Source organism: Antechinus flavipes, chromosome X (genome assembly GCF_016432865.1).
Source record: "Antechinus flavipes isolate AdamAnt ecotype Samford, QLD, Australia chromosome X, AdamAnt_v2, whole genome shotgun sequence".
Taxonomy (NCBI): Eukaryota; Metazoa; Chordata; class Mammalia; order Dasyuromorphia; family Dasyuridae; genus Antechinus; species Antechinus flavipes.
The window spans coordinates 80,395,216-80,405,456 of record NC_067404.1 but is presented as its reverse complement, the minus strand read 5'-3'; the positions used below and the strand labels follow the sequence as shown (position 1 = coordinate 80,405,456).

At 47.4% G+C, this 10,241-nt stretch overlaps 1 protein-coding gene across 1 annotated transcript; it reads right to left on the bottom strand.

The window, feature by feature from the left end:
* Positions 1-27: 27 nt before the first annotated feature.
* LOC127542479 (zinc finger protein OZF-like) lies at positions 28-10,221 on the bottom strand. Its single transcript, XM_051968120.1, has 3 exons — positions 9,921-10,221; positions 7,124-7,240; positions 28-5,266 (listed from the first exon to the last, which is right to left on the bottom strand). Exons 2-3 carry the CDS (start codon positions 7,203-7,205, stop codon positions 3,933-3,935), a joined length of 1,416 nt encoding a protein of 471 aa, XP_051824080.1. The 5' UTR covers positions 7,206-7,240; positions 9,921-10,221; the 3' UTR covers positions 28-3,932.
* Between the last annotated feature and the right edge of the window lie 20 nt (positions 10,222-10,241).

The window sequence follows — 10,241 nt, the reverse complement described above, 5'->3', positions numbered from 1 at the left end:
GGAAATGAGAACGGGGCAAAACCCAAGAAACATCAATAATATTTATTAAAATAAGAATAGCTTACATTTGTATGATAGTTTAAGGCATCAAGGTGCTTAATCGGACGCTTTCTCATTGGAGTCTCGTAACAAACCTGAGGTAGGTTCTACAGGCATTATCCAGAGTGTCTGAGGCTCAGAGATGAAGCCGCTCGTCCATCCGGAGTCCATTCAATAATAATAATAATAATAATAACAATAACATAATAATATAGCAATAACAGAAACGTTATATAAAGCACTTTACATATATTATCGCAGTTGATCCTCGAAACTATTATCCCCATTTTACAGATGAGGAAACTAAGGCTTAGATTAAGTGACTTGCTTAGGGTCACACTGCTAGTAGTGTCCAAGGCTAATCAATGCTGGGTTTTCCTGAGGCTAAGGCCAGCACTCACCTACCCAACCACCAACAGACACGTACTAAACACCCTCTCTTTGCACAGCACCATTAGTAACTGAGGATCCGAGAAAGGCAGCCACAGGCCTCACGCCCAAGAAGGGAAAAAGGCAAGACTTTTAAGTCAGGATTCAAACCCCGCTCTCCTGACTCCCCAAGTATTATTTTTCTATCTTTTTTTTCCCCACTTAACAAAATTTTTCTATCCCCCCCCCTTAAAAAAGAAAAACAAGACCCTCATAACAAATACACAGTCAAGCAACAAAACAATTTCTTATCGGCCATGTCCAAAAAGTCCACGGCTCACTCTGCAGTGCTGGCCGTCACACAGCTGTGTCATATGCCATCACCCGGGCCCTGTGAAGTCAGCCTGCCTCCGGCATTCTTGGCTGAGACAGGACCGGTGGGCTCCTTCTCCCTTCCTCGAGTCGCTCTAGAAACATCTGAGCGAGCAGCAAGGGTTAGTGCAGGGCATATTAGCCTCGGAGCTGGAAGGCCCGACTCGGGCTGTGCCACGTCGTGCCGGGTTTCAACTCCCTTCCAGCTGCTAACAGGTTCTAAACCTACAAGTTCACTGGTGCGGCTTTGGCTAAGTGCTATTTCTGTGCTAGAACCAAGTTTCAGCCTCTGGGGACTGGCCTGGCTGATCCCTAAGCTTTCTTCCAGCTCGAGAATCACAGGTCCATTACTTGCAGAACCTAAGGAAGTCCTCAAACATGAACAGCCACATGTATGGACCCATTCTGTGCTTCTAAAGTCCGACCCCAGTACTCTCCCCCAGGAAGCAACGGCTGCTAACCCTCCTGGGACATCACTCCTAGTGCTTTCTTGATATTTACATTCAAGACCTTTGGAGCAATTGCTAACTCTGCTACTGACACTGAAAAGAGAAAGTCAAGGTGGCGACAAGGGGTATGGGCAGTTGGAGGCTTAGGGACTTCAAGACCCAGGGGACCCAAGAGATCAGCTAGTCTAAGCGAGGTAATGGAGGCCTAGAGCAGTTTCTCTGTACCCCTCTCCTGGGGGAGGCTGGTGAGGAGAGTCTGGCTCAAGTTTACATTGCACTTGACATGAAGGTGTCTTCCAGCCCAGATTTGGAGGATGAGACAGGTACACAGAAGTAAAAAGAGCTGCACTGTCTCCACAACACGGCAGTTGTGCTCAAATGAACTCTGTGCTGTACTTTGGTGATGCTGGGGGGTCACAGCCAGCTCCGGGTGATCCTTCTCTCCCCACCCGACTTGGAGCTCCACAAGCAAGGGAATCCTGATGGCTCACTGAACCACTGGCTCTCCTGCTCACTACAGCAGGCCCTCCTTTCCATTCCTCCTCAAGCTTCTCATTCTCCAAACCCCTCAACTGAGGACCTCATCTCCTATTTCACTGAAAAACCTGAAAGCATCTGCTCCCTCCTAGGTGGGCGTCCCTGCCTCAAGTCTCTCCCCACTTCAAACTATCTTTCATATAGCTACCAAGAGGATTTCCCCAAAGTACAGGTCTGCCCAGGTCACTCCCCTCCTCAAACTCTAGTGTCTCCCTATTCCCTTGGGGATCAAATGCAAATTTTGTTTGTGATTAAGAGCCCTTCACACCCAAGCCACTTTCTTCCCTTCCACACACACAGAAACACTCTATCTCCCAAATGCTGCCTTTTTCACTGGAGCCCTGGCTGCAGCTCCCTCCTCGCCTCTGCTTTCCCTTCTCCATGGCTTCCTTCAAGACTTGGCTCAATGTCCCTTTCTGTAAAGTGCCTTTCCTAGTCTTCTCCCTCCCTCTCGGAGAACACCTGTGCAAAGGGGAGCTCCTTGAGAACAGTATCACTGTCCTAGTTTTATAGATGAGACACTGAGGCTCCCAGAGTAACACAATCAGTTTCAAGTTTTCTGCGTCACGGTCCAGTGCGCTTTCCATTCCAAAGACAGGGTGCTCTCGCCTCAAACTTATTTCCTGCTCTGCCTGGTTTTGACTCCCACGAACAGCACGTCCCCCGGGACCCATCCTGCCAGGTACCCTCTGGTGGCCCCTTTCAGTTTGCTCTTGTATATTATCCTTCTCTCTTTGACTGTCAACTCCTTGAGGACAAAGACTGTCTTTCCTTCTGTCTGTAGTCTCAGCACTTAGCACAGTGCCGGGCACACAGCAGATGTTTAATAAATGTTTACTATCAACAATCTTATTTCTATTGGAAAGCCATGGGCATCCCTCAAACTTGATGTGTCCAAAATGGAGCTCACTACCTCCCTGCTCCCCCTTTTTCCATTTCCTGATTTCCCTCCCAATTCTGTCTGGGGTAGCAGGTCTCCTTTCACCATTTCTGGTTTACAAACTGACATCCTCCTCCCCCACCTCAGCCCACCCCAATACTCCCTCGGTGCCCAAGTTCTCCTGCTTCTGCAGCAGCTCTCACCTTCTATACCTAAGACCACACCCCTCAGTCCCCTCTCACCAAGACCATGGCAATACCTGCTGGGGGGTTCTGCCTGCCTCTAGCCTTTCCCCACTCCAGTCCATCCTCCACTCAGCTGCCAAAGCGATCTTCCTAAAGTGCAGGTCTGACCATGAGACACCCCTCCTCTCCCCCTCCTTGAACAGGGAGCTTCAGTGGTTCCAAATCTGCCAAACTCAACTGGCAGTTAAAGCCTTCCAGCAGAATGGTACAGTGGAAAGCACCCCAGATTTGGAGTCAAGGGTTTGAATCCCAGCCCTCCTAATTATCAATACAGGGAGTTCTCCTCTCTGGTAGATGAAGACTTACAAAGCACTTTCCTCACAATAACCCAGAGGAGGCAATTGGTTCAAGTACTAACATCTCCAGCTTACAGAGAAGGGAACTGAGGCTCAAGGAGGGGAGGGGAGGGGATTTGCCCGTGGTCACAAAGGTGAGTGTAAAAGCCTGAGTTCCCAGGCATCCCAGGCTGGCAGATGTGACGGGTGCTTTTTCCACCAGACCACACTGCCTCTCCAATTGGGATTGTACCTTCCCTTTTGTCCACGAATAGAGTATCTTTGGCAGTACTGCCACAGAGGGTTTCCCCCAAGTCAACACTTTGAAGAGAAGAGACCCTTATTAGCTTATTCCCACAGAGCCACTGTGCTCAAGTGGAGTACCAGTGGCCCTCGACACTATAGTCCTCTAAGGATTCCGAAGGGCTTTCCTCACAACAACCCTGTGAGGTAGGTAACAAGTGTTATTCTCCCCATCTCAATGAAGAGAACAGGCTCAAAGGAGGTGCTGAGTCTTCCACCTCCAGATAAGACCCTCTTTCCCACGGTGCTATCCTGGCTGGCAAGTCACTGAGCCGGCAGTGGGACAGAGCGCAGGAGGCCGCGATGTGAATATTCACGCTGAGGGGGACAGGCTGCAGAGAAGAAAGAGAGCTCGGCGATGACCTAGGCCAAGTCTTATTTTACAGAGGTTCGAGGCGAGGCCACGAAGGTCTGGTGACCTGCCAGGTCCTTCATCTTTCTCTCCATCCCCAACAAGCCTTCTTTATACTCTCGTGTGCATCATCTGATGCTGAATCAGGTTGGAGCTCCTGCTGAAGGCTCTGCCACATTCACTACATTCATAGGGCTTCTCTCCACTGTGAATTCGCTGATGTTGAATGAGGTTTGAACTGCGACTAAAATTCTTGCCGCACTCATTACATTCGTAGAGTTTCTCCCCACTGTGAGTCCTCCTGTGTTGGATAAGGCATGAGCTCTGACTGAAGGTTTTCTCACACTCGTTACATTCGTAGCGTCTCTCTCCACTATGAATTCTCTGGTGGCGAATGAGATCGGACCTCACCCTGAAGACTTTCCCACACACATTGCATTCGTAGGGCTTCTCTCCACTGTGAATTCGCTGATGGTTGATAAAAGTGGCGATCTGCCTGAAGGCCCTGCCACACTCACTGCACTGATAGGGCTTTACTCCAGTGTGGATTCTTTGATGCTGAGTGAGGTGTGAGTTCTGACTGAAAGTCTTTCCACAGTCATTACATTCATAGGGTTTCACTCCAGTGTGAATTCTCTGGTGCTCAATAAGTTTGGAACTCCCCCGGCAGGCCTTTCCACATTCATTACATTCGTAAGGTTTCTCTCCGCTGTGAATCCTCTTATGCTCGATAAGGATGGAATTGCGGCTGAAGGCTTTGCCGCACTCGTTACATTCGTAGGGTCGCTCTCCGCTGTGAATTGTCTGGTGGCGGACAAGGGCAGAACTCGCCATGAAGGCCTTGCCGCATTCGTTACATTCATAAGGTTTCTCTCCGCTGTGGATCGTCTGATGGTGAATGAGGGTTGTGCTACGACTGAAGGCTTTGCCACATTCATTACACTTGTAGGGCTTCTCTCCACTATGAATTTTCTGATGCTGAATAAGGTTGGAGCTCCTCCTGAAGGCTTTGCCACACTGATCACACTTATGAGGTTTGTCTGCACTGTGGGGTTTGGACTTACTCGTGTAATCCGAAGTCAGCCTGCAGCCATGTTTGTGCAGCTCACATCTCGGGGGTCTCTCTCCTGCAGGGACTGTCTCGGGTGGATCGGGATTTGAGCTTTTGCCACATTCCTTTTCTTCCGGCGGCACACTTGCGGAGGTGGTCCCATTATCAAAGTCGCTCTCTTGGTTAGGTGAGCCTTCCGGTATTTTCCCTTCTGGCTTTTCCTGTTGTACTTCTGACCTGTCCCCCGTTCCCAAAGTTTCTCCAGATTTGGAGTCCTGGGAAACGGCCTCCTGGTCACCTACCAATGACTTGCCTGGAGATTCTACTTTGGAAACTTCCTGTTTTGAAACAGGCTCTTCTTCTGTTTTTTCATTTTCGGTTTCATTCTTAGATTCTGAAATGATAAAAAGAAAAATGCAAATCTACACTGTGTGAAAGGGACCCACTGATTAGAAATTTCAGAAGTGGTATCACAGAAATGTAACAAGGGCCAATGATGAAGACAAGTTGGGAAGGATACAGGACAACTGTGGTTCACGGCTATCCAAACAAGGGCGCTGGGGCTTCCCCTTCCCATTCTATCACTCACTCTTTGTTCTATCCCCTTAACCACTGCCTCTCTTATCCAAGTTCTCTTAAAAGTGGAACAATAGCATCAGGAAGGCAAAAGTCCATAATGAAAATTAAGAAGGCCAAAAAATCTTTTCCTCTTATGTCCCAAGCAATGGTTTCCTGACACAAGATGAGGGTCCCTTCACGCTGGACAGCCTACATCTGGAACACTGTATTCATTTCTGGACACCACATGTAAAATGGATCATGTAACATATAGGAGAATGTGTTTATGGAAGGGCAACCCTGATGATGGGTCCCAACAAATCATTCCATACGAGGGACGACTGAAGAAATTGGGCTTGACTAACCCCCTACAAAGGCCCGGCATGTGGAAGAAGTATTCCAGGAATAATGGAGTAGCAGGGCTGGCCTTGAGAACTGAAAGAGTATCTAAAGACAGATTTCTTTCTGAAGCTGTTCTTAGCTGGATTCCATACTAGCCCTCAGCCCTCCTAACAAATTTTCAGACCTGTATTAAAATAACTTTCTCTATATGTCAAGAAAGCTACTGATTTCTTCTGATGAAGGGGTTGGAGTAGGGGGATAGACAAAAATTCAAATTTTTCTAGTTTTCCCTCACTATCATCACCCTAGCTTAAACCCAGTGATCATCACTTAGACCATTTTAATAGACTCCTAGGTGGTTTTCGCAACTCCAGTCTCTTTCCCCTCTCCAATTATCCTACATGTGGTCAACAACATAAATCTTCCCAATGAAGAGGTCTGACCATATCAGTTTCCAGCAATGCCCCTAAAGCACAAAATCTTCAGCCCAGCATTTTCAACCTTTCAATGTGGCTCTGATCTACCTCTCCAAGCTGATCTTGCACTGAAACCTTTCATGTAGGCTGTATTTGGGAGCCACTTCCTCTATTCTGCTAAAAAGGATCTCTCCTTTGACTTTGTTACACTCAACTTTGTATATCATGCTAAATTATGGATGTGTCATAATCCCCCATCAGACTGCTGACTGAAATAGAATCTCAATGATTTTTTTTTTTATCTTTGTGCCCCAACCCCTAGGACGGTGCTTGCATGCAAGAGGTACCTAAACAAATATTGCCAAGAGTACTGCTTTTTTTTTTTTTTTTTTTTTTAAAGAGTACTGCTTTTAAGAAGCCCTTCTCGAACTCCAAGCTCGGTGGTGGCAGCCACGTAATTTAAAATGAAAACGGGGGGTCTGAACCTTTTTTTTTTCGCCAGAGATGGACGAAGGAGGGGAGTAATCACCAGTGGCTGGTACAAAGAGCAAGGAAAGCATAGAACATGAAAGAACCCACCAAGAGAGGTGAATGAAATCACCAGGACAAAGGTACAGGAGCAGAAGAAATAGAGTTAAGGGACAAGAATGGAGAAGGTGAATACTGGCAGGCAGTGAGCTACTAGGGAAGGATGATGAAAAGAAGCAGAGAACACAAGGGCTGGCTTTATAAAGTTCAGAATTACAGAAGAGACAGCAAGGAAAAAAGGAAAGGATGTTTTTTTCTTTTATGGCTCCTCCTAGTAAGGCAGAGTAGAGAGTCACTGAGGAGCTGCATCCATATCAAAACTGCCCAAGCAGCCATCACAACATCTCTACCTACCCTCATCTAGGCTCACCACTGCCCACTGTCCACAGTTTCCCCCAACCCCTTACCTGGGCAGGCTCTTCCCTTCTGGAAGTCTCCATCATCAACCTCCTCTGGCTCCACAATCTGCAGTTTTTCTTCTTCCTCCATTTGAAAAATGGTGTGTGGCTCAGGAACTGGAAATCCTGTTCAGGAGAAAATAAACAGTAGAAAGAAATTCAGACTGAGCACTCTTTTGGGCAGAGTAGTTCCAGAACACAGGGACATTTTTCAGGGAAGGCTAGGGACAAATATGGCAAGGAGCAACTGTCCAGAGATGCGACATTTAGGTGACACGAAGGGAGAAGCAGTGGATACTCAAGAAGTCAGACTAAATCCTTTGTTAATTCTGATCTTCCTGAGTGCCCCCTCCCCTTCAGAAGCCAACTCAATTTCTGATTTCTCACAGAAACCATTTCTATTCTAGTCCTGGTTTCAGAGCCAGAAAAGATCTACAAAAAGGAACATGCAGATTTCACCTATTAATCAATGCCTTCTTTCTGATCTCTACATATCTATACTCTTCATGGGCCTGAAATGACTCCTCCTTTCATTTGTAGTTGTTATGCACTCTCCTTCTAGGGAAAATTTTAGTAAGCAAAAGATGTCTGAGGGTTTTTCAGGGAATATGACAGATTTTCAATTCCCTGCGTCAACTTCTAGCCAACAGGTGGCTGTCTATAGATGGGCAGTATCCAGACCTGGATAAAGTATCAGTCCTATCCTGGGTGGCAAAGTTTCAATCACAAGTTATATATGTCTCTGTAATATGACCCATGTGTTCATCCCAGCGTTGACCATCAGCTGGTCTGAGGCCAAAGCCCAGCTGCAGTAGAGAGAGAGTCCTCTTTTTTCCCCCTCATAGACACCCCCATAGCCCAAAATACTACAATTAGAGAGAACACATTGAAAATGGAGATTGTTTTTGTTTCAATAGTTCTATTGTGTTCCCTGCATTGGAAAGAGAGAGATGGCCTTCCATCATAAACATCTAATCCCTCCTCCACCTGTCTCCTGGCCTTCTGGGGAAGAAGAGAAACACCATTTCTTTACAATTCCTCCATCCTGTTTCCTGGTCTGGCTGCTGGAGCAGAATAATTTAATTCTTGCACACTCCTCTCACTAGCCACCTGGCCTGAGGTGGCTCCCCCACACCGGTACCTATATCTCCTCCTCCCTTTCAGCTGCATGTAGCCCTGATGCCAACTACAGTATTTGTAGTATCCACCTCATAAGGTTGTAATGAAGAAGTACTCTGTAAACTTTCAAGAACCGTTAGAGAAAGGTGACCAGCTGTTGTTTTGGGGGAGGGGACCCAAACTTATGAGTTGGTCTGGAAACTCCTTTCACTGCTGTGGATCGAGCACTGTGACTTAGTCTTAAACATGGAGAGAACAGTGATTAACAGGCCCGGAAAAGGACAAAGAGCTAATATGTGCCAACAGTAGGACTTGAAGTCAGATCTTGCTAACTTTAAGGTTATTCTTTTATTCCTCTGCCACATCACAATGTCACAATACATCTCAATTATTATCAACTTTAGTAAATGTTTACTGACTAAACACTCCTCTGCCACATTGTGTCTCAATTATTATAAACTATAGTAAATGTTTACTGACTAAATACTCCTCTGTCACCTTGTGTCTCAATTATTATCAACTTTAGTAAATGTTTACTGACTAAATACTCCTCTGCCACATTGTGTCTCAATTATCAACTTTAGTAAATGTTTACTGACTATATACTCCTCTGCCACATTGTTTCTCAATTCCCATCACTTTTAGTAAATGTTTACTTAATAAATAACAAAAGAAAGGTTTCAGAAAAGTCACAGAAGACAACTGGAAAGCAGATTTATTAAGGAGAAAATGAGGAAAGTTCTCTTGATGACTCATTGGGGAATAGAGGTGAGCCTGAGTTCTTCAAGGCTCTGCTAGGAGAGAACGAGCTCCAGCAGAACTTCTCAAAATGGAGAAGTTTCAAGTATGCCCAGATTGATGATTTCCTGACTCCTGTCAGAACTCCAGCTGAACTCAATTTGGAGAGGCTCACCACCATGGTGGTCAGAAGGGAATTCAATTTTTGGCTTCAGCAACTCACCCAAGTCAAAAACGTCTGATCAACAACGTTAGTTATAAGAGGGAAAACTTTTAGGGAGGTCTTGGATTCGATGGTCAATTAAGGTCCTTACAAGTCTCAGATTCTGGCGTACATTGAGGCAGAAAGAAGCTACCATTTAGGGAGCTGCGAGAAGGCAGGCCCCAACAAATTGACAGATCCTTGATTACCAAGCACAGGGAGGCTCTGGATATAGTCTTAATTTGTGAACAAATCTATCCCCAAGACCCTTATTCCTCTTCCTCTCCCCCACCTCTAATCCGAAATCGGTCTGATCATTAGCCTGGCATAGTACAGCCTCGGGCACGTTCCAATAACCACAAGTTTTCTTTTTTCCAAACTCCTGTAAGGAGCTCTTGCTGAGGAATCACGCCTACCGCGCCCCACCCCCCTGCACCTTTACGGGCCCAAAAAGTTACTAGGGGCATTGACAATCAGGTCAGCGCTCTACCACTACGTACACTGCTTAGGAGTGTTATTAGTATATTGTTATGTTATTAGTACAACGGGTACCCAACTGCGTCGTGCAACAGCCTCCACCTGGTCCGCCGGTTCCCGGAGTCTTCCCTCTCCCCTCCCCCCTACACACAGTTGCCACGTCCCCGGTCCAGCCCCGGGGGGACAGCTCCCCCAGGCTGCTTCCCCCTAGGGCCCCAGTCCACCTTCCCAGCCTGAACTCCCACGACTGCCCCCACCCACGCTACTTACATTCCAGCCACACTGGCCTACCAGCTGTTCCTCGCACACATCCCCCTTCCAACCTCGGCGCCTTTGCCCAGGTCTGGAACTCTTCAGCTTTGGGGTGTGCTCCCCAAAGGTTCAGCTCCATGAGGACGGCTGCCTTCCCTATCCCGGCCCCCGCAAGGCGCCGCTCCGCCCCGGCCCCCCGCGCCACAAGATGAGCCCCGTGAGGCCCGGGGCGGCCTCATTTAGGTCTGGCCATGGGCAGAGCCGCGGGGCCCAAGGCCCAGCCCACACTCCAGCCTACGTGTCCAAGGAGTGAGGGGAGAGGAGACGTGGGGCAGGGGC

What these genes read in the sequence shown, in the direction of transcription:
- LOC127542479 (XM_051968120.1), bottom strand. Translation starts at nt 7,205, where the DNA reads ATGGAGGAAGAAGAAAAACTGCAGATTGTGGAGCCAGAGGAGGTTGAT. An exon ending in GAAGGGAAGAGCCTGCCCAG is followed by an intron (nt 5,267 to 7,123) that starts GTAAGGGGTTGG and finishes TTATCATTTCAG; the next exon opens with AATCTAAGAATGAAACCGAA.